The 24,988-nt window shown below is 34.8% G+C and overlaps 1 protein-coding gene across 1 annotated transcript; it reads left to right on the top strand.

Annotated features, from left to right (window-relative positions):
- Positions 1 to 17,295: 17,295 nt before the first annotated feature.
- LOC110733899 (importin subunit beta-1-like) lies at positions 17,296 to 22,324 on the top strand. The gene is made up of 3 exons (XM_021913975.1): positions 17,296 to 17,744; positions 19,083 to 21,499; positions 21,592 to 22,324. The coding sequence occupies exons 2-3, from the start codon at positions 19,095 to 19,097 to the stop codon at positions 21,788 to 21,790; spliced, it is 2,604 nt and encodes an 867-aa protein (XP_021769667.1). The 5' UTR covers positions 17,296 to 17,744; positions 19,083 to 19,094; the 3' UTR covers positions 21,791 to 22,324.
- Positions 22,325 to 24,988: the final 2,664 nt, after the last annotated feature.

The following is a 24,988-nucleotide window of genomic DNA, read 5'->3' as shown; positions in this document are numbered from 1 at the left end:
TCTAAAGAAAAATTTTCAAGATCTGCCACTGTTTAGAACACCTTATGTGCACTTAGGCATCACATTTCCTTTTATTCCTGTGTACTAAGACACTTGATAGCTCAGCTCTCATGCTTAAAGCATCAATAAAAATTATATGAACCATAATAAAATTCCCTTTTTATATTCCAAACCAAATTAAACATTTAGTTTAATTAAACATGCTCTCAATCATGCCAATAATAAAAGTGTGGTTCATATTCAACATGCCAACATAATTAATTCCAATCATCTATTCATCTCAAATAATCCATACTTCACAAATCAATCACCAACATCAATTAATCAACAACTCCAACCAATACTTATCATGATACTACCTTGGAATTAATTAAACAAAGCCTAGCATGCTTCTACACACTTAAATAAATACCGAGTACGCGAACGTACCTCGAATATGATCTAAAAATCACCACGACTACACGAAATCACTCACTTGGAAATCTCCTACGACCCAAAATTACAAAGAGACATTAATATCTATTCATAATAAATTTCCAGCAATATATACACTCTTTAAATCACTTTTAATTAAACCCTCTAAAACATGCTGAAAATTAATTTAAACCACCTACTTTTATTCCCAATTAATGGGTAATTAAAAATCCTTTCAAGAAACATAATTCTAACCTTTATATAAAAATTCCAGCATTATAAAAACATATAAACTTGCTGAAATTTTGATTAAAAACATTAATTTCAATAGTTTTCATCAACTACAATCAAATCCCATCAATAAACAATAATTTAGAAACCTAGGGTTTTCAATTTGGGGCTTTTTAATTCAAAAACTAAATCTGAAAATTTATATGCATACTTATCATAATTAAAACATCATAAAATCATCACACAACCCAAAAACAACAATTAAATCAAGGCTAGATTAAATTAAAACAAAGAAGATTTTTTTTTTTTAATGAGGGTTGCGCACGCACACCACCACGACAGGGCTGCTGCCGCGCGCCCGTCGGTGATGCTGCTGTCGGCGCCTGTTGGTGGTTGTGGCCGGCCGATGGGTGGCTGTGGTGGTGGCCGACCACGCGTAAGTGGCGTGTGGCGTGGAGGTGAGAAAATAAAAGGGGAGGGGGAAAAATTAAGGGGAAAGAAAAATAAGAGGAGAGAGAAATTTTACTTTGGGTATTCTCCACCTTGGGAAAAAGTTTAATTTGCTCATATAATAGGTATTTATACCCTCTCTCAAAACCTTCCTAACTTAAATTCCTTTTCTACCCTTAATGATTCCTACTCTTATTCAAATTGACATTTGACTTTCTTGACTTTCTTTAAAACTCCATTGACTTTAAAATTTCCTTTTATAAAATAATTATGCCCTAAAGTTTTTAAATAATAAAATAAAATATTTTCAAAGCAATTAAATAAATAAAAATGGACCTTTAATTAAAATAATCCTTTTTAAATTAATAAAATATCATAAATATTTCGTTTTAAATTATTTAAATACTTTATAAAATAATATTTTAAATTAATATACGTATAAAAATACGGGGTATTACAAAAAAATGTTTTTCAAAAAAGTCTAAAAGACAAAAAAAAAGTTTTTTTGCCCGCATTCGGGGTATCCAATGTGCACTTTGTGTTCATTATTATTCCTCTTTCCTCATTAATCTTGAAACGGAATTCCTTAAACAGCTTGATCTAACTTTAAAATTAAAAAGAATAAAATGGGCTCAAAAGGCAGGAATAGACTGGAAGGATTGAAACACGAAATACTTCCATATTCTTGCTAGGGTTAAGAATAGTAAGGGAAAAATTTTAGCCTTAAAGGATGACCAAGAAAACTGGGTTAATGAGCAGTCTGCTTTGAAAGATATATGTGTTTCCTATTTAAAAAAAAATGTACCACTACAAACTTCACTACCCAGAAATATTCGTTTTACTCCCATTGTGGCTATAGATGATGCTAACTGTGCTTTTATTGCAGCTCCCGTGCATATTTATGAAATTACTAATGCCCTCAAGGCTATGATGCCCATGAAAATTCCAGTGACGGCATACAACCCATGTGTTTCCAAAGAAATTGAAAAGTGGTGGGTGTTGTGGTACAACTGTCGCGTGTCTACCAAAAATAAACCTAACTCCAACCTCCTAAAATGTAGTAGGGTAAGCTAGGGTCGATCCCACAGAGAATTGGTTTATTAAATTATAACATGTGTAAGTTAGAAACCCCTGTTTTGAAGAAATAGTACTACGATCTAATAAATAAACTACTATGAACTATGGGACAAATAAAATATGAAAGATAGACTACTAAAATTGAAATACGATGAAAATCAATAATATTAAAACAGGGATCGGGAGACATATTATAGCATTGGAGTATTTATTGATCATCGAATTATAAAAATTATGTTCTTATCTCAATGTTAGCCGATGAACGCAAACAAACATTCAACACTTCCCTTAATTACAAATAAACCAAACAAGCTCTTGGAGTATTGTCTAACTAACTAACAATCTAGAACAAGCTCTCTAGACTCGATTAATTAGTAGCATTAATAACTAGGAAGTAGCTAACTTAAGCCACAAATCACACAAGCTCAGATTTGTGCAACTTAAAGGGTTGATAATCTTAGGCATTAAAACAAGTTTTAGTCACCCATTAACCCCTAATTGCAACTAAGGAGTACTAACCCGGGTAATAACGTATCACAAGTTACTACTCTAGCAATTAAATTAGCAAACTATACTAAAGATGGCCGGTCTAAAATATAACTTGACTAACTCATATCAATAAAAACAGATCATCAATCCAATCAAGAAATAAACATAATATTCTCAAATCACAACATACTTATTCTCACATTACAATAATCCAATGCATTGTATATCTCCCTTCCCGTATTAAATTTAGCCTAACTAAAAATTGAAATAAAAACAAAGAAAGATTTATAAATCATACTGCTAGATCAGACATACATAATCGAAATGAAAATCGGTAAAAAAAAAAATAATAAAACATTCAACAAAAGTCTAATTGAAATTGCTCTAAACCACCTAATTTAACAAAAAGAATAAAAAAAACGAAAGCAAAATTAATTGGCAGATCCTATTACTTATTTGCAACAAATCATAAATTGCCAAATTACTACATGCAAATCTATAAACTAAGAGTGTAAATTAAAAGTACCAAATTCCTACAACTGAGAATGGGAAGTAGTTGCGAACAACACCCAAAGCAGGCTGCTCTCCTTCGCTGTTCTTCCTCTCTGTTCAGCTACTTCACCTCCTCTGCTACGCTACTTTGCAGTAGCTTCGCGAGCCCAGAACACAACCCCAACCAAGTTTGCTGATTTCGTAGCAATTGGAGCTCAAAAACGCTTCAGCTTCCTTCTGGTTCTGTTCTGAATTCCGCTGCCCAGCAATTCCCGTAGCAAAGAAGGATTACAGAACACAGCTAAGTCACCTCGACTCCGGCTGCTTCGCTTCACCGCTGCTAAACTGCTCTGAGGTCGTTCTCCTCTTCCTTTGTTGCCCAGAATGTCCTTTCTTATCGCATGCAATTCGACCTCCCTTCTGTTTCGGTGTAGCTCATCTCCAGCTAATCCGAATTTCTCGCTCCAATTTTTATCCAATTTCATCTTTATCTCTTGCTTGACATTTCAATCCCAGAAATTTCGCTCAAGGTGATTTGAGGGTCCTTGATTTTCGGTTGCCAGCATAGGATGTATGGTTGGATGCGTATTGTGAAGGCTGCTGGTGTGACTTAGCCCGGAAATATAAAGTAATCCATTTGGTGCCGAAATTCTCCTTCCTGTAGACAATTAAATAAATAGTAGTAACTCATGTCTTGAAAGGAAAATTGCATAATATACACTTAAATTATAAAAAAAAATCAATATAACATCAAGAGTTCAATATATATAAATGTTATATTTTACGACCCTATCATGTTGCTATTTTCACTCTCATCTCGGACTGTTTCAACAGCGGGGTGCTCCACCCAGATATTAATGAATCCTTTATAGCTCTTATTCCCAAAGTTGATAATCCCTCCTTAATGAATGAATTTAGACCCATCGGGCTTTGTAATTCAATATACAAATTGCTCATGAAGGTTCTAGCTAAAAGAATTAAACCTCTTCTTAATGACCTTATTAATCCTGTCCAATCCAACTTTATTCAAGGTCGGTCTATAGAGGAAATATTCTTGTCATAAAGGAGGTCGCTCATATGTTCAAAAGTAGAAGCAAGAAAAAACTTATGGCTTTTAAAATCGATCTTTCTAAAGCTTATGATAGTTTAGAATGGAGCTTCATCTGGGAAACTCTATTTTGTATAAACTTTTCGGAAAATGTGGTCAAGATCATTCTAAGCTGTATCACTACCCCCTCTATTTCAATATTGTGGAATGGTGAGAAAACGGAGAGTTTTAAACCTTCGAGGGGCATGGAATAAGACAAGGAGATCTCCTTTCTTCTTATATTTATTGTTCTTTGTCTTGAAAGACTTTCCTTAATGATTGAAAGAAGGATAGGTTTTGGGTGATTGGAAATCGATTAAAATTGATAGGGATGTTAATATCTCCCATCTCTTCTATGTCGATAATGTTTTCCTATGCCAATGCTTCTCCGGAGAACCTTGAAGTTATAAAGGAGACTTTTTTAGTGTTTGGTACCATGTCGGGATTGTTCATTATCCCTTCTAAGTCAAAAGTTATCATCCCGCCAAAAATGTGTCATTCTCTAAAGCTTTCCATACTTAATGCTTCCAACATTTTGGGGGATCCTTCTTTTGGGAAGTACCTTGGGGTCAACATTAGTCCAAATAGGTTGAAAAATTCAGATTATGGGGATCTTCTTATCAAGACTAAGGATAGAATTAAGGGGTGGCAAGCCAATTTTTTAAATATGGCAGGAAGGCGTACTCTTATCAAGTCCATCCTTACTCTTACCCTCTTTATGCTATGCAAACAACTCTTCTCCCTTGCTCTATTCTAGACGACCTTGAGCGAAGTTATAGGAGATTCTTCTGGAACAAAGTATATCAATCCCATCAACTTCCTAGAACTTGTTGGGAAAAGATTTGTCTTCCTTCGGATTTAGGGAGTCTTGGTATTCGTTATTTAAGCTATTGGAATCTAGATTTCATGGCTAAATTGGGGTGGAAAATTATTCATTAGCTGAACAAACTTTGGGTTAAATTCTTAAAAGCCAAGTATTTGAAAATTCTTCATTCTTTAATAGTTTTATTGCCCCTAATGCTTCACCTCTTTGGAAAGATATCTTAAAGGGCAAAGAGTTGCTCATGAAAGGTATTGCTTATCGAGTAGGAAACAGAGAGGACATTTGCTTGTGGTATCATCATTGGGTGGGGGATGCCCCTTTATATTTAACTTTAGATAAACCTATTCCCAACTCAATTACACATTGGAGGGTTAGTATGATTATTAGGAATGGTCAATGGGAATTGCGAAGAATTAAACATATTGTGCCTGACTATTTGTAGAGCTTGATTGAATGCATCCCTCTGCCTACTGTTGCGTCGGTTGAGGATACAATTTGATGGAAGAATAAGTATAATGGTCAATTTACAGTTAGTAGTGCTTATGCTCTTGCTTCAAACTTCTCCTCTCACCCTAACATCCCCTCCATAAATTGGAAAAAGCTTTGGCACATAAAAATCCCTTACAAATACAAGATGCTCATGTGGAATGCTTGTCACTATATTCTTCCTATTGCTACTGTCCTAGCCACAAAAATTTCCAATTTTGACACCTTATGTAAAAGATATGAGTTAGGGAGTGAAAACAATATTTACCTTTTTAGGGATTGTATAAATTCAAGGATTTTTTGGGCTAAAATTTTTTAGGGAAATAGGATTGAACCTAATTTCAATATCCATACTTTCTTCAATGTGGGTTGGGAGGAATGGCTGAATTATAATCTAGGGAAAAATGAAAATTGAAGAACTATTTTCTCAACCGCCTTGTGGAATCTATGGAAGGCAAAAAATGGATCGACGTTCCAGCTAGCAATGATCCGTCCTATTTCCATGTTCAACAAATATATGTGCGATTTGGTGTACTCTTCGTGTTTTTCAGGGTAAGGGCAAGGAGCCGATTATTGGAATCAATGTAATGAAATGGAAAAAGCCGAGAGAGGGGTTCATCAAACTCTACACTGACGGAGCCGGGAATTAAATCTGTTGACAAAGTTGGGGGGGGGGGGGGCTGCGTGACTGGGAGATGATGGTGGATGGAATATTGGAAGATCTTGGAAGACGAAAGCAAAAAACTCAAAGGAAGTAGAGCTCATTGCAATCAGAAATATGCTAGCCACAACAATAGGAGCTTTGTTCAAGAAGACTATTGTGGAGACGGATGCAATTTCACTAAAAAAACACCATTGAAGAGGTTGAACAATATGGAACAAATGAAATGGTGGTAATTCGTGAGACTTCGGAGAAATTCTCCAGCTGGATTGTGAGGTTGAGTTCAATTATGTAACACCCCCAAATCTCCCTCTACGGAAATACGAGAATAATATGTATAAAATACCGTAGAGATAGACTTGGGTGTATTGCCACTGCTTGAAAACTTATGGCTAACTCAAAACAACGAACATAGCAGCGAAAATCAAAACCAAATTTATTATATTAAAACTTGATCAAAGTTGTTGAGTACAATCTTATAATGAAACTTCAAAAGAAACCCTAAACTAGGTGATCAATCCCGAACTCCTGATGCAACATATAGAGTCCACCTGAAATCATGACTACCAGAATTGGTAAACAGGGCGAACAAAAAAAAAAATAGGAATACGTGTTAGCAAAAACGCTATGTACATATAAATGCAAGACATGTCAAATTCTTTTTATTAGGAAAACATGCTTCCGAAATAGTTATATTAATTTAAACATGCCAATATGACTTTCCAAATTTATAATTTTCAAATGTAGGCTTTCCCAACAAAGGAATATTTAAAGATAGAAACTTTCTAAAAACCAAATCCTCTCCTAAAGGACAATAAATATTAAATACTCAGCCTCATAATGAGCTGCAAATTTTAAATTAATTTCTTTAATTCAATAATTTGTAAACAAGTGATTTATAAACAACTTTTACTAAATCAGTTAACACTTTTAAAGATCAAACTTTTTATTTGTAAAATTATATTAACCCGTCATCAAAATCGTTAATTCAACCTTTTAAGTATTCAAACATATTTTTCATTCATTCAAATCAATCATCAAAACATGTAATCACAACTTCTATCAAAGGCCTAGCCATCTATACGTACCTCAACCTTCCAGAATTATTATCCTACCAATAACAATCACAACGATCTCCATGGAAGAATTAATGGAACATGATTAAAAGATTGAATTCGCGTTACAAATAATAGGCATAACTTGCAGAGGCCATAACTCCTAGAATATAACTCCGAATTGGGTGATTCTTGTGCCTAAACTCAAGGGTTTTTTTAGTGGAACAACTTTTTGTGAAATAGTAAACTGCAAAATGTAGGGAATTTTTCCTCGCCCTGCATGTGGGTCATGTTTTTAAGCATGGCGGCGCTCCAATCAAGGAAAAGAAGCTAAAGAAAAAGAGTCGCCAACAAGTTTTAGGAACTTGTAAACCGTTCACGATTCTGAAGGTTACACCCCATTCACAATCACGGAGATTGCTAACTCCATAGTGGTCTGGAACCATGACTAGATGTTCGGGGATGATGGTATGAATTTGACCTAAGAGAAGCTAAACCCGCCCTAAATAGGCCTCTACTTGATTCTTATTGATATTCATGTGCGCTTTTCAATTCGATCAACATACATACATCAAATTAACCCTAAACCTGTTTAATCTACGTTGGTTAATTATTAATGCACAATTAAATCTAATATTGGTGATCACTTAAATTAAAATCATGTTAAGCCTAAATCAAATTATTAATTATCTTATTAGGCGTGATTTCAAGTACAAATTCCCTTTAATCCTGCAAGAAAGGAGCATGATCAAGCAATAGCAATAAATCATGAATAATCAAGCAACATATGATTAACATAACAATCATCATCATAAGAACATCATCAAAACATTGTTAGTAGTAAGATCCTAGGCATGATATTAAACGGATTAATAACAATCCTAGCATGTCACGAATAACAAAATCAACACGTTATCCTAAACATAATACTAGGAATCAAAATAACATCCTAAACATGATTTCTAATCCAAAATTAGAAGAATAAATAAAAGGGTAACTGAATTACTCACTTTGATGCCTCAACCTTCTTGCTATTAAAATAATACACACGGTCGTAAACTTCAAGAAAGTTAAATCAATAAAGTAAATAAATCAAATATGAATTGAAATATAGATTTGGGACCAAACCCCCAGAACTTATCAACCTTTCACATCGAGGTCGAAGACAACATCGAGTATGGTTTGGAGTATTCAAATCACGCAAAGGAAGTATTGTGTCTTTTTTGGGGTGTTTAGGCTAAGAAGATGAGAATTCTGGGAAGATTTTTTAGGCTAATTGTGACTGGTTTTTTTATGATTGTGACTAGATGGTTAATTCAAGCTGATTTTAAAACGGGGAAATCGGCCTCTATTATAAGGAAAAAAGAGTCTGGACGATCAAAAAAAGATCAGAAGTTCTGGATAAATAGAACTTTACTATTGCGGGACGACAGGATTGTCGCGGCGCGTTGGCCTCTGTCGCGGCGCGACAGGGCTGACGTGGAGCGACAGTTTTGTCGTTATACGACAGTTTTTGAAGATAACAAAGTTATACGGAGTTTGATTTCTAATGGAATTATGTTTGCAGAAGATATCCGAACGTCTTCGTATTCGAATAGAACAAGGATTCTTTTATGAGAAGTTTTATTCAATCTCGAACTTCTTTGATCTTTATCTTTTCGGAAGGGATAGATTAGAACCTTCTAGAGGATTCTAAAAGCTCCTAACTGATCAGGATTAGGATTATGATCATATAGGGCCTAAATAAGATATTTGGACTCCATATAATCATTGGGTCGTTGCTAAGGTGGTCCTAGGCTCGGTTTAGTGTTTTGGCCATAACTTATTCGTTTTAAGTCGGATTTAGGCTTATAATACATCGTTGGAAAACTCTTTTAAAGCCCCATCCAACTAAACAATAATTGGACTGGTAACATGGACCAAAAAAATTAGGTTTGGACGTTTTTATAATTTGGGCACGAAATGAATGATTTTAAAGACACGAAATGGATGATTTTGGGTCTAAGGACACGAAATGAATGATTTTGGATTAAAACATTTTAATTAAAGTTAGAAATAAAGTCAAGGCTTAAGGAGACTTTGCGAGACTCTTCAACTCTTTGCCGAACTTGTCATTCAAAACGTGAAAGGTACTCATCACTGGGTTTGGTTTTTGGGGAGAAACAATCAGGTGTCTACACTAAAAAATGATCAAAAGTGCCCGAAAACTAGTTTTAAATGTATACGAGCTAATTATCGATCTTACGAAAAAGGTTTAGAATGTAGGAAAAGGTTTAGGGAAAAGAAAGTTGAGAAAAAAGAAGAGAATTGGGTTTTGGTGTGAAGAATATGAGAGGTGTGCAGGGGTATTTATAGTGTTTATGGAGTATAGAATTAGGGTTTTATGATTAGTAAAAGATAGAATTTAGAGTGTGAAAAGAAATAAGATTATTATTGATATATTATTTAGGAAAAATTTACGACAATAATCCTACCTTTTGCAAGTCTTCTCAAAATAGTCCCACCTTTCAAACATGTGGGAATAATCCCACCTTTTAAGGGTATCTTCTCAAAATGGTCCAAGTGACCTACAACCTAAAGAACCGGTAATTTTTTTTTCTTACATTAAATCATCAAAAATAATAATTAAATTTAATTCTAAATTAAAAAAAAAACAAAAAAAAAAAAACAAAAACCACCCCACCACCAACCAGCCACCCCCTCCCCCGCCGACAACTCCCTCCCTTATCAAACCAGCCGCCTAGAATCGCCCACCCCCGGCAACCAAGCCCCACCACCAGACAACCCTCTCCCTTTTCCTTTACCCTCGCCGCAAAACCCTAACTCCAACGCGAAACCCTAACCCAGCGGCCTCTTCCTTCTTTTCCCCACCTGAAACAACCCTAACTCCGACGCAAAACAGCGAGGGGGGTTATTTTTGGGTAGGGGAAAGGAGGGTGGCTGTTTCGTGATGGGTAAGAGGGTGGTTGTTTTTTTTAGGCTAGGTTGCGTAATGTGTTGTGTGGCTGTGTCGTGGTAGGATAAGGGAGGAACGAGGGCGAGGGGGAAAGAAAGGGGCTCGCCGGCGAAAGTAGTTACCTGCGCATCGGCCGAGGGTGGGAAAGCAGCCGCCGGCGTTGGGTTAGGGGACTTAATTATTTCTTAATTAAGTATAATTATTTTATTTTCTGATTTTATAAAAAAAAATGTTAAGGACCACTTAAAACAAGACACATATCAAGTTTACCTGATATATTACTTAAAAACAAGTTAAGAACCGTTTTGAGAAGATACCCCTAAAAGGTGGGATTATTCTTAGATTTTTTTAAAGATGGGACTATTTTGAGAAGAATTGGAAAAGGTGGGATTATTGTTGTAAATTTTTCCTATTATTTATTTCTACAAAGATAATTAGGAAAATACAATAGTTAATCATTTAATAATTTCAGGTGTGAAAAGATAGAATTTAAAGTGTGAATTTAAGTGTGAAAAGAAATAGGATTTACATTAGTTTTTGATTTATAAATAATTAGGAAAATAACTAAAATATATCCTTAAATTATTTTAATAAAAATCCATAAAAATCAGCTTTTATCTAAAATTTTGCAGCCACACTCTTTCTTTCTTTTTTTTAAATATCAAAAAACCAAAAACATAACTAATTTAGGAATTTAATCACTTAATTAAAATAAAATCTGAAATTATCTTTATAAATTCTGAAATTTTATGATTAACATGATATAATTTAATAATTATCATAGCAAAAAAACTTAAAGCTAGATAAGTTTTATAAACCGAAAATTATTAATTTTGACTTGCACGGTAAAAAATTGTAAAAAGCTAGTTGTCTCTGCTGCCAATTGGAACTACTTTGTTGAAGAGAAAAACTCTTATTTGCCTTTGCTTTTGTTGTTGTCGCTTTTGTTTTCTATTATGTCTAGTTGTCGAACTATTTGACTTTTGTTTGTTGGGGCTTTACATAGCCTTGAACTTGATATTATCTAATTAATACATCTCCTAATTTATATTAAAAAAAATTCCCTAAAGTGATTAATTGTTTGTAATTAAAAAGATGTGTTTATTTCAATATTTAATGCCATCTCTTACTCTCTCCATTTCCTTTTGTTTTTCTTGTTTGGAATTTAAACACTATTTATCCCTTCCCTACCTTATAAAATTTTTAACAGAACTCTTATGAATAGAGCATGGGCATTTATATCATTAAAAATGTTCTTGAACATATTTGTCCCATTTGATTTCAAAATCCTTAAAATGGTCTGGTCTCTTGAATCTCCTAAATTGATTAATTATTTGTAAATAAAAAGTTTAAACATGTGATGTCTTGTTAAATTTATTCAATTCGTCACAATAAGTACTTAAAATTTGTTAGACATTTGTATTTCTAGAACCCGATATTTTTATCATCATTACTTTGCTAAATCAAAATATATAGTTCTACAAAAGTTTCAAACATTGCACATCTACACAACATCTAACACTTAAATTTGTTAGACATTTGTAAATCTAAAACTCGATATTTTTTTTACCGTTCCTTTGCTAAATCAAAGTAGCTCTACTAAAGTTTCAAACATTGCACAACTAGAAACGTCCAACACATTTATCACATATATAGCCATTTATGCTAATAGTTATAATAAAATATCATGCAAACATAACTCTTCCTTGGCTATGCTTGGGGGACTTTAATACCATTCTATGTTCTGATGATAGAATAAATGACAATCCTGTTACTGACTATGAAGTCAAAGATAGCAAAGATTGCATTGAAACCATGGAGTTGACTGAGCTTAAAAGCACTGGGGCCGGCTTTCTACTCTTGGTCCAATAGGAGCTTTGGATCTAGTAGAATTGCTACTAGAATTGACAGAGCCTTTATTAATCAAAGCTAGTTTTCTCTTTATAATTAGGTAAAATCTGTCTACTTGCCTCCCTCTCTGATCACTCTCTTATTCTGATTGAGATGCAAATTTATAATCTTGGACATGGCAGACCTTATAGATCCTTAATTGTCTTGTTGATCATGCTGATTTTGTCACTATTGTTAAGGAGCATTGGTCTCAAATTTCTTCCAGGTGTCCCATGGTGGGGGTGTGGAGTAATTTGAAAGCTTTTAAGCATGGCTTAAAAACTTTGAATACTAAACAGTTCTCTAATGTGGCTGACAGAGTGACTCAAGCTCAAGCGCATTTGTTGAATATCCAGAATCAGCTTGTTGCTGATGTGAACAATGATGTGCTTCATAGTCAGGAGGATGATGATGTGCAGCATGTTAAGTACTGGCTGAGGATCCAGGAGAGCATTTATAAGCAAAAGTCTAGAGTGGATTGGATTACTCTTGGTGATTCTAATTCTCACTACTTTTTCTCTATTATGAAGCAAAGGCAGCATAGGAACAGGATCAATTCTATTTTTACAAAAGATGATGTCCTTATCAATGATCCTGGCTTGATTTCTGATGAAATAATTAGATTCTATAAGGATATTTTGGGTTCCAAAGTTGATACTAGATGCAGAGGCTATTAGTATCTTGTCTGCTGATGTTTCTCATGATGAGATTGATGCTTCTCTAAATAGTATTGATCATGAGAAAGCTCCTAGAATTGATGGGCTTAATGTTGTTTTCTTTAAGAAAGCTTGGCCTATCATAAAACATGATGTTTACAGTGCTATGTTGTATTTCTTTCACTGTGGTAAAATGGCTAAGCAATGGAACTGCACTACTATAACCTTGGTTCCTAAGGTGCAAAATCCCTCTTATGCTAAAGAATTCAGGCCTATAGTTTGCTGTACTATGGTTTATAATCTTATTTCCAAGGTTATTACTAGTAGGCTGTCTAGAGTGGTTGGTCTGTCATAAATGATGCTCAGGCTGGTTTTATTCCAGTAAAACATATTGGTGACAACATTCTCTTAGCTACAGAATTGATTAAGGGGTACTCTCACAAATTTATTACTCCTAGGTGCATGCTTAAGGTTGATCTCAAAAAAGCCTATGATTCAGTTGAATGGAGTTTTCTTGAGACTGTTCTTGGTGAACTTGGCTTTCCTAATAGAGTGATTAATTGGATTATGGGATGTATTAGCATTATTTCTTATTCCATTCTTATTAATGGCTTTCCTACCCTTCCCTTTCAAGCTCAAAAAGGCTTAAGCAATTAAGGTGATCCCATGTCACCTTTCCTTTTTGCCATTTGCATGGAGTAGGAAATGGTGTCTAATCCTGAGTTTAATTTTCACCCTAGATGTGAAAAACTCAATCTTACTCACTTAATGTTTGCAGATGATCTTCTCTTATTTGCTAGAGCTAATGCTATCTCTGTGCAACTCTTGGTTACTGCTTTTCAGAAGTTCTCTCAAACATATGGTCTTTCTGCTAATTTGCATAAGAGTGATGCTTATTTTGGGGGAATTGATGATATTTCTCATGCTAATTTGTTGCATATTCTTGGTATGGTTGCTAGCTGATAGTATTTCTTTCAAGTATTAGGGGGTCCCACTTTCTTCAAAGAAACTTACAGTTTCTCAGTGCAGACCTTTGGTTGAAAGGATCACTTCAAGAATTGATTCCTGGGCTGCCAGGATCTTATCTTATGCGGGAAGATTACAGCTTATTAAAAGTGTGCTGTTTGGAATCCAATTCTACTAGGCACACATTTTTATCCTTCCTAAGAAGATTCTTAGAGAAATGGAAGCTAAATTGAGGTGTTTTCTCTAGACTGGGAAGGGTAATCCTTCTAGGAAAGCTCTTGTAGCCTAGAAGTTTTTATGCCTTCCCAAGTCTTGTGGTGGCTGGAATATAACTTCTTTGAGTGATTGGAATTCTGCTGCTGTCACTAAAATATTGTGGGATCTGTCTCATAAAGTTGTCAGCCTTTGGGTGAAGTGGGTTCACATATACTATTTCAACGGGAAAGACTTCTAGAGTTCTGGTATTCCTAGTAAGTGCTCTTGGATTCTCAAGAAAATTTTGAAATGCAGAGTAATTGTTGATAATATTGGTGGCTGGGATATTATTGTTGAAAATGGCAAAATGCAAATCTAGAAACTGTATAAACTTTTGATTCCTCAAACCCCCAAGACGGATTGGAGAAGGATCATCTGCAATAATAGAGCTTCACCTAACAGCCTGTTCATTACTTGGTTGGGTTGTTGGGACAGGCTTGTAATAAAGGACAGATTGATGAGTTGGCATATCTGATCCCTTGTGATCCAGTTTGTTTCCTTTGTAATGTTGCAAATGAGAGTGTTAATCACTTGTATTTTGCTTGTATTTTGCTTGTTGCTTGTGAAAAATAGTTGGCTAGCAAAATCTGTAGGAAAGGAACAACAAAGAGGACTGTATGCTATGTGTTTTGTTGAATCGATTCATGGTATATGGCTACAAAGGAACTCTTTGATCTTCACTGTTAGCTGCAAGACTTCTGCTCAAGTTTATAGAGATGTAATTTTTAATGTAGCTTGCAGATGTATTGATAATGATAGGAAGCTTTTATTGAGCTGATTTGATATTTTTGCTGTATTTTGGTTTACTTTTGTTGTATATTCCTGGTGCTTTAGTTAAGCTCCTGAGTCCAGTTTGTGTCCTCCCTGTTCTTGTTTCTTCTGGTGAACCCTTCCTAGAAGTTGGCACCAGTAGTTTCTAGTTCAAGTTAGGGGTGAAGCCTTTTGGGTGCAGGGAACCCTTCCTAGAAGGTGGCTCTGTCTCTCTTTTGCTTCTTGGTGTTGATTGGTCTTTTAGGCTCTATGGTGTTTGTTAGGTGTTTGGTTGGCCTTTTAGGTCTTGTGGTGTATGTGTTGGTTTCAACTTGCTTTTTGTAAGTTGGCTCCTTTTTACTTTTGGTAATAAAATCTCTTATTTACAAAAAAAAAAAAAAAAAAAAAAAATCATGCAAACAGGCATAGGGCATAAAGCTAAAGCCACTTGTAATAATTTGGGTAGGTTTAATTTGGATATTTAAATATCATATGAATATGAATAGAATGCACCCTTAGACCTTGTTTTGTCCTTATTTCCACTTTGTTAGTTTATAAAAAATATGTCTAGATAAATGGTGATAAAAGTTAATTAATTCAAACAAAAACTAATTAAAATTATAATAAGTTCACATATTTGATGATAAACAACTATATATGTACAAGTTTAATTTACAACTTAAATAAGTTCTAATGTGTTCAAATATGTTTTATTAAGTGCATATAAGCTAAAAGGAGTTGGATTAGCAAAAATTAGGTGAATAGTACGCATTCTTTAGATAAAATATGATAATTTCGAACAATTTTAATTAATTTCCAATAAGTTTAGATAAGTGAATATCATGTTGAAGAAACACATTTATTGCGGTATTGTCAATATATATTGTTATTAGGGATTTTTTTAGATTTTTTATCCAAATCAATAAACCTAATTACCAGTCTGTACATGTATTGTGTATAGCTTATCCAAATTAATAAACATACTCTATTACAGTATCATACTAGCTAGTCTGTACATGTACTTTGCACGAATTATCCAAATCAATAATCCAACAAATTTACTTTATTACATAGTATCATACTAGTCTGTACTAAGGATGGCAATGGGTCGGATCTGGGTCGAGTCTGACAAGACCTAGATCCAGAACCGCATTATTGGAGGTGGACCCAAATCCGACCCAGATACACACTGGGTCTATATAAATTAGACCCAGACTCATATCCATTGGGTCTAGCGAGTCTCGGGTCTAAAACATGTCCAAAATGGGTCTAATTTTTTTTTTATCACTTAGTTTTTAATATAATAATTATCCTATTACTTGTATGACTATAAATATACATTAAACAATCTTGCTATATAGTACATATCAAAATAAACTTCATTAAAAAAAGATACATTAAAAAAAACATACCACTAAACATACGATTACATGACAATCGACTTAACGAGAGTAGGAGGTAGGAGCCGTTTGACTTGGAGCCCTTGGAAAAGTGGCGACAGTAGTTTGGAACTAGGTTCTTTAGGTTTTTCTTTTATCTAATTCTTTAGATTAGAAAATTATGACTTATTTATTTTTTTATTTTTTTATAAATATCTTCGGGTCTATGGGTCGAATCTGGATCGAGTCTAGGTCTAAACTTTTCAGACCCAGACCCAAACCTACCCAAAGCACTTAGATCCAGATCCGACCCAGATCCATTGGGTCTAAAATTTTAGGACCCAAATCCTAAAATATGGATGTCGAGTCTAGACCCATTGTCATCCCTAGTCTGCACACAATATCATACTAATATGTACATTACATAATATCATATTAGTATGTGCATGTACTCTGCACGATTTATCCAAATCAATAAAATTACTTTATTACATAATATCTTACTAGTCAGTACATTACACAGTATCATATTAGTCTGTACATGTAATCTGCTCGACCTATCCAAATTAATCATTATAATAATACTGATTTGTTTCCAATTTTCATCGATTTCAAATATTTGTATACAGAGTAAGATTGATCATTTTAATCATTTTCCATTTCGGGTGGATTTAGCTAGAAATTTTGGTAATTTAAATGATTTTAGCAATATTTAAAGTAGGTTGAATAATTGAGTTTTTAGGCCATTCTTTAATCCTACTTTACAATTTATTCAACCTACTTTACATTTGTGTGTGCATTTTTGACCATTTATATATTGAACCATATAAGTAAAAATTATAAAAACTTGATATTTGAAAAAATTACACTAAGTTGAATCTAGTATGATCACTCATGCTAATTTATTTTCCTTTGAACAAATCAGAAAATATGGTCAAAGTTATTTTATTTTGACCACATGAATGAGTCGAACTTTCAAAAACAAAGTTAATATATAATATATTACGGTATGATAAATATGTTTATTTGATCTAATAATATTTATAATCCTAGCCACACATTTAGAAAATATCATTATTGATCCTCGATAATTCAAAAACAATTTTTAAGTCAAAAAGATTTGAACATCATCTCATCAAAACCCCCTAAAAATTGGACCCAAATACCTAAAATACCCCTAATCACACACGTATGAGAAAAAAAGAAAAAAAATAAAATTGAATTTGACACGTTCGAAATTTCAAATTCTAGGGTTTATTGTGGTAGAAGGGGCAGAACGGGCAGGTATACTGTAAACCTCCTCTCCTTCTTCCCACAAAACCACAAACAACCACCTTCCTCCCGCTTCTTCGACACATTCGAAATACCCTCTTTTTCTCTCTCCTCTTTATATATTTTCATCGTCTTCCTCCTCCTCTTTCTCTCTCTTCTCTGCTACTCACTTTCTCTCTCCTCCTTCACTTTCTCTCTCCTCGTTTCTTCGATTCTTTCTCTCCTCTGAAAATCTTGAGAATATCACTGAATTAGGGTTTTCAGGGTTTTCAGGGTTTAGGTTTTTGGTTTTTGAGGTGTTATTGTTATCAACCCTAATTTTTCGTCATTCTATACAGGAAAAGTTTGTGTTGAGGTAACTTACTCTTTTCTCTCTTTCGTTATGATATTTTTTTTTTTTTTTTTTTTGGTGGTGGAATTTGATTTTGGATGTAATTTATGATAGATCTGCTTTGTGTTTGGTTGATTGTTTGGATTTTTAGTGTTATTTAGGGGTTTTGAATTTTTCAATTTAAAGGGTGGATTTTACTGTTTCATTTGATTATGTTGATTTTAGCGGATTTTTAGGGTTTTTGTTAGTTTAGGTGTGTTTGGATGTTGTAAATTGAATTTTCTGCCCTTTGTTTTAAAGTTGATAAAAGGAAGTTGCTTCTAAATGATAGTTTTTGAAATTATAAAGGTCAGTGATTTTATTTGAGATTTTGAAATTGCGATGTTATAGTTGATTAGCATTTGATTTTACTGCAAATTTTGAATTTGGACATGAGTTGTTACAGCTTTCAATATCAAGTGCAGGGTTTGATGTTACTATTAGTTGATTACGTTGGCGAGTAGTCCTGGATTTCTTGAAGGAAAGTTTTGACGAATATATGTTCAATACTGATACTATTACTGGATTTTCTGCTGATTTTAGGCGTTTAGCAAGTAGTGTTAATGTTTGTTCAGCAATGTGTAATGGTTTTTATGGTTCTGGTTCAACGATTTTAACTGCTTTGTCATCCCAATGATTTTAGATGAGAAATGAAGTAAAAGCTATGTTTTATTATTGAATTGATGGTGGCAAAATAACCGTGTATTGGGCATATCAACTAATTAAAGACTTAGGAAGGAAAACATTAGATAATAAGGTAAAAAAAAAAACACTCCCTCTATACCAAAATAATTTACAACAGCAACTTAACATACATGCCAAAGCAATAGTTTGACCCTAGATATGTACAGGTAAATATTAGTAAAAATACTAAAAAGTTGATATTATGAAACTTTAAATTAACACCTATTTGACAACATATTTCAAGATAAAATTTGTTTTTAATACGATGGTAAAAAGCTATGCTCAAAATTAGTATGTAAATAGTGAAAAAAGTCCAAGGTGATATTTATTCTGTGATGAAGGGAGTAGTATTTTAGGGTCATATGGAGCTTTTCCCTTTTTCTCAAATTAGGTCTTGTTCAAATGTCTGTTGTCTCGGTTTGTTCTTGATAAATATTTTATGATGTTGGTGTTTTGATTTTATTACGGTTTCATGTTTTTTGTTATTTTTTTTTTTTTTTTTAATTTGGTGTTCTGCTCCTTTAGCTGTCGAAGTTTTAATATGCTTATCTAAACTTATTACACCTTAGCATAATAAGCTGTGTTCTTGGGATAATCATTTTTCTTGATATGTGATCAATATTGTCCTCTTACATGCAGTGTTAAGAGAAAATGTCGATGGATATTACTTCATATCTGCTGGCAGCACAATCACCTGATACTAAAACCCGCACAGAGGCTGAGGCTAGCCTCAGGCAGTTCCAGGAACAGAACCCTTCTGGTTTTTTGCACGCATTGTCAGCTGAGCTCTCAAATGATGGAAAGCCAATGGAGTCTCGTAGGTTGGCTGGTATAGTGCTGAAAAATTCATTAGATGCTAAGGATGCTTCTCGGAAGGATCATCTTGTGCAACAGTGGGTGGCTATTGATGCTTCTGTGAAGTTGCAAATCAAGGAGTCACTTTTGAGGACATTAATGTCTGTGACGCAGGAAGCATGGCACACTTCATCTCAAGTAATTGCCAAAATTGCTTCCATTGAAATTCCAAGGAAGGAGTGGCCGGATCTGATTGGATCTTTGCTTAATAACATGACTCAACCAGATGCTCCAGCTTCATTAAAGCAAGCAACACTAGAGACCCTTGGATATGTTTGTGAGGAGACATCCCATGAACAGCTGGAGCAAAGTGAAGTGAATGCTATTCTGACAGCTGTTGTTCAGGGAATGAACTTTGCTCAACATAGTGCAGAAATTCGCCTTGCAGCAACAAAGGCACTATATAATGCTCTTGCTTTTGCAGAAACTAACTTTAAGAATGAGATGGAACGGAGTTACATCATGAAGGTGGTTTGTGAAACTGCAACATCTCAGGAGGTAGAGATTAGGCAGGCTGCTTACGAATGTCTTGTGGCAATTGCATCAATGTACTACATAGTGCTTGAACCCTACATGCAGACTCTCTTTGAGCTTACATCAAAAGCAGTAAAAGGGGATGAGGAGATTGTTGCTCTTCAAGCAATTGAATTTTGGAGCTCCATATGTGATGAAGAAATTGATATTCAAGAATCTTATGAAGGGCAGAGTGACCAGTCTGATCCTCCTCATTCTCGCTTCATTGAGAAAGCTTTACAGTTTTTGGTACCAATGTTATTGGAAACTTTATTGAAGCAAGAGGAGGATCAAGACCAGGATGACAGCACTTGGAATCTGTCTATGGCTGGTGGGACATGTTTGGGTCTTGTGGCGCGGACGGTTGGTGATGCTGTTGTGCAGCTTGTGATGCCTTTTGTCGAGAGTAACATATCTAGTCCAGAATGGCGTGCCCGTGAAGCAGCTACATATGCATTTGGCTCAATCCTCGAGGGCCCTAGCATTGAGAAGCTCTCGCCTCTAGTTCATGCGGGTTTGGAATTCCTGCTTAAGGCAATGAACGACCAAAACGATCATGTAAAGGACACAACTGCTTGGACATTGAGCCGCATATTTGAGCTGCTACATTGCCCAGCTTCTGGATTTTCAGTCATTAATGCTGCCAACCTCCAACCTATTCTGGGTGTTCTACTGGAGGGCATCAAGGATACCCCACATGTGGCAGAGAAGATTTGTGGTGCTATCTATTACCTTGCACAAGGTTTTGAGGAGGATGGAGCAAGCTCATCTACCCTCACACCTTATCTCCCCCAAATTATACCTTCTCTCATCACAGCTGCTGATAGAACAGACAGCAATGACTCTAAACTACGGTCTGCTGCGTATGAAACATTAAACGAGGTGGTTAGGTGTGCTAATGTGCCAGAAACAGCTCAAATCATTGAACAGTTGCTTCATGTTATAATGAACAAATTATCGCTGTCTTTTGAGCTTCCAATTGATAAAGAAAAACAAGGAGATCTGCAAGCACTACTTTGTGCAGTCTTACAGGTCATCATCCAAAAACTTAATTTTGATGAGACAAAACAGATCATACTAAAATTTGCAGATCAGATGATGATCTTGTTCCTCAGAATATTTGCTTGTCGCAGTTCTACAGTGCATGAAGAGGCTATGCTTGCAATTGGTGCATTAGCTTATGCAACTGGACCAGAGTTTGGGAAGTACATGCCAGAGTTCTACAAGTATTTGGAGATGGGTTTACAGAACTTTGAAGAGTACCAAGTCTGTAGCATTACAGTTGGGGTAGTTGGTGATATTTGCCGTGCCCTGGATGATAAGATATTACCTTATTGTGATGGAATTATGGCCCTCCTTCTCAAGGATCTCTCGAGTGGTGACCTACATCGTTCTGTCAAACCACCAATATTCTCTTGCTTTGGTGATATTGCTCTTTCAATTGGAGCACAGTTTGAGAAGTACCTTGGCTATGCTATACCCATGCTACAGAGTGCATCTGAGGTGTGTGCTCAGATGGACACAGATGATGATGAGATTATGGAATATGGCAACCTTCTCCGGCGCAGCATCTTTGAGGCTTACTCTGGGATACTGCAGGGTTTGAAGGATGCTAAGCCTGAGCTCCTTGTTCCGCATGCAAAGCATCTTCTGCAGTTCCTAGAATTTGTCTTTAGAGACAAAAATAGGTATGTCTGAACCCTCGCATTCTTGGTGTCTTATCACTTTCTTTCATATTTTCTTCTCGTCTAATGTTAATTATTTTCTGTTTGTGGTGCAGAGATGAGAGCGTGACAAAAGCTGCTATTGCTGTCTTGGGAGATCTTGCGGATGCACTTGGTCAAAATGCAAAGATATTCTTGAAGGACTGCTCATTTTGCGTTGATTTCATCCACGAGTGTCTTGAATCTGGTGATGAGCAGCTTAAGGATACCGCATTATGGACTCAGGGGATGATTGGTCAGGTTATGGTTTCATGAGAGGCAGTATTTTACATCGCTGCAGAAAAATTGTCAGCATGCGTCATTGCCTCTGTTCTAAGCCTTGTGTGGGGTATCAGGTATGGGTTATGTCAGGGTTTAAGAGTCTGGGGTCCAGTATTCACGTCATGTCTGACGTAAATTTTGGTCTTCGCAAGGTTTCAGTCACCTAAGTTGTTTTGGTGTCAAGATCTGGGTCGGGTAAGGGGTTGGGGTAATTTGTTGTTTGGGGGGGGGGGTGTTTGATCCTTATCTATATAAGGTCACTGAATTAAAAGGAGTGGCCTCTTATTGGCCTTGTGAAACTTTGATTAATTCAATGCATCCACTACTTTGGTGGTTCGAGTCTATTCTGTTTGCCTCTTAATTTCTTCATCTATTTATTTTTAGTGCATGAATCATGTGGTTAATTCTAAAGCTTTTTGCTTGATCATGATAACCAGTTCTATTTCTAAACTTGTATGTTATGGACCTCTGCTGTAATTTGAATGCTTTGTGCTGAAGTATATAAAATTGAATATCTATAATTGGACTTTTCTTGTGCACTAAATATTGTATGAAAATGCAAAGTTCTAGTGTTCACTTTTAAGTGGTAAATTTGGCTTACTTCCAAGTGTTCCAACGGTTTAGTTCTTCCCTATTTTAGAATTTCAGTATATGACTATCACTCTCTCACTCCGGATAACTAAAAGAGGCATCATTAATTAGCTATATCCTGGTTCCAAGATGAAACAGTTTGGTAGCCTTCTGTTGCTGCATCATTGTTCCTTGTTGAATCTTTAGAAGTAACCTATTAAAATTCTTTTTCGCTTAATTCACTCTCGTTCCTCACCAGTTTCACAATCAAGGTTTCTGCTTATTTCTGCCATACCATCCTGATTAGTGTTCTATAGGCTGGTAATTAAGACTGTTATGTGGTTGACTAGTTTCTCTAGCTGGGGCAAAAATTGAGGAATCGGCAAAACTTGTATTCAGTTTGTTTTCTTGCTTCTCACAACCACAATTTGTTTTAGAATAAAGATATAAAATTTTCTTGCTTCTCACAACCACAATTTGTTTCATTGCCCCTAGAAGCGTATGATTTTTTAACATCTCTGAATGTTCATCCCATAATTTTTGTTGTTATCGGTCTCATAGTATTTGCTACACTTCCATACAGGAGTGACTCTAATACGATGAGGGATGTTAGTGGGGCGGGTGAAGACTCGCCCAAATCCTCCTCTACGATGCCTGTATTTTTTTTTTTTTTAATATATATATATATATAAAAACATTGCTGGCATCTATTTTGGACACCATTAGTGGTTTAGGACTTTTTTTAGTAGTTGTAAAGCTTGCAGTTAACGGTGGCTGAGTGTGGTGTCAATGTGCCAGTGACAATAGGTGGTTAGAGAACTGTAGGGGACGAGAGGATAGGGAGAGATTAAAGATATGAGGGAGAGAGAGGAGATGGCGGTGGCTGGGGCATAAATGATGGCGATGGCAATGGTCAGTTGGTGCATAGGGTGTTATGTGTCAGTAAGACCTGTTAGTGCTGGACTACTGGTTAGGTTAATGGGGGAACAGGAGAAAGAGTTGAGTCACAGCTAATGAGTTTGGACTATAAAGAGTGTTGACGAAAGTTCACTATTTATGATGATGTGATGAAGGGAATAACAATATGAATATGTTTTTTTTTTAAGGAATAATAATTACGGAGTATGCATTATACTTGGTATAAACTTGTGTGATGTGCAATATATCCGTAGTATGTATTGTGAAAAGTGTTATTAAAATTAATGGATAGTTTTCAAATAGTTATAATAAAATTGTAGTCATTGTATTAGATCAAATCTCATCCCTTTATTTATTTTAATTTATATAAACCGTTGATTTGGAATTTAGGTTGACTTTTTTTTTTTACAAAAAGTGTATAAAAAAAACGTTCTTTCAGTTTCTCCTTCATCAATATTTTGTTTTGCTTTGCTACCATCTAGAATCCAACATGTTTTTATTTCATCTCCATTTTTTCTCGAACGCTCATTAATGTTGCAGTTTCTTGATCGTTACAATGCTCCTTCGGTCCTTTCCCTCTTCGTTTTATTTTAAAGGGGCTGAGTTTAAAGTTTAATATAACACCATGAAAACCGTTATTTCAGATCTTATTTATGTATTTATGATTTTATTTTTTTTCTTTTTCTTTTTTTGAAAAGCTGCTCACAATTTTCGTTTATCTTTATTCTATTTTAATTTGGCAGAATCCTTTAAGATCTAAAGGAATAGAGAATGATTCCAAAAATGAGAAGATCATGGATCAAAATACTGAAGGAGAAAATAAATCAAAGATGAAAGTAATCTCTCTCTCTTTTTTTTTATTTATTATTTTTTTTTTTTTCAATTTTCCTTTAAAAAAAACTAAATAGTTATCTAAATCAACGGTTTATAATAATCAAGATAAATAAATGGTTGAGATTTGATCTAATATAATGACTATAATTTTATTGTATCCGCTCAAAAATCATCCTCAAATCAATACATTAATAGTGCAAAAAGTCAAAACGTTGCCTTTATTATGAAACGAAGGTAATACATTATGAGGTCAAAATAACAACTATAATTTACTTATTTGTGGAAGTTATTTCCCTCTTGGGGAAATTCTCCACGTGCCCACATACATTTCTAGCTATTTCCGAATATCTTGGTAAAATTCAACAGTCAATGTAAGCTGATTCGAAAATCCAACACCTTTGTTTTTTATACAATACACGAAGTCTTTTTGCAATTCCTAGCTCAAATCAATGATTTAGTAGTTTTTATGAAGCCGAATTCCATGAACATTCGATCGATGTTTTTTGTTGGATTTGTAATAGAAATTAAAGCAAAAATTGAGTAACTAACCTAAGTCAAAGCTAAAAATCAACCAAACATCTTGAATTGAAAATACAGCGCATTTTTCAGGAAAAAATGGTGTATTGTCATGGAGGAAAAAAAAGGTGATGATCTTGGAGCGACAAAAATGGCGTTTTGGTACTATTTTGATGGAGAGAGGATTTAGAAAATAAAAAGGGCTTTTTTGTTTTTGTTTTTGTTTGTCATAATATGAATTGGGTTGGGCTTTTAGTAAGAAGTTGAATATGTTTTATGACAGGCTAAAGAATTGAAAGAACTGTCATTAAAAATGTTACATTAGTAAAAGGATTTTGAGTCCGTCATTAAAGG

The sequence above is a fragment of the Chenopodium quinoa genome, unplaced genomic scaffold, assembly GCF_001683475.1.
Source record: "Chenopodium quinoa cultivar QQ74 unplaced genomic scaffold, ASM168347v1, whole genome shotgun sequence".
In the NCBI taxonomy this organism is placed as follows: Eukaryota; Viridiplantae; Streptophyta; class Magnoliopsida; order Caryophyllales; family Amaranthaceae; genus Chenopodium; species Chenopodium quinoa.
This window is presented reverse-complemented; position numbering and strand designations above follow the sequence as displayed.

What these genes read in the sequence shown, in the direction of transcription:
- LOC110733899 (XM_021913975.1), top strand. Translation starts at nt 19,095, where the DNA reads ATGTCGATGGATATTACTTCATATCTGCTGGCAGCACAATCACCTGAT. An exon ending in GTCTTTAGAGACAAAAATAG is followed by an intron (nt 21,500 to 21,591) that starts GTATGTCTGAAC and finishes TTTGTGGTGCAG; the next exon opens with AGATGAGAGCGTGACAAAAG.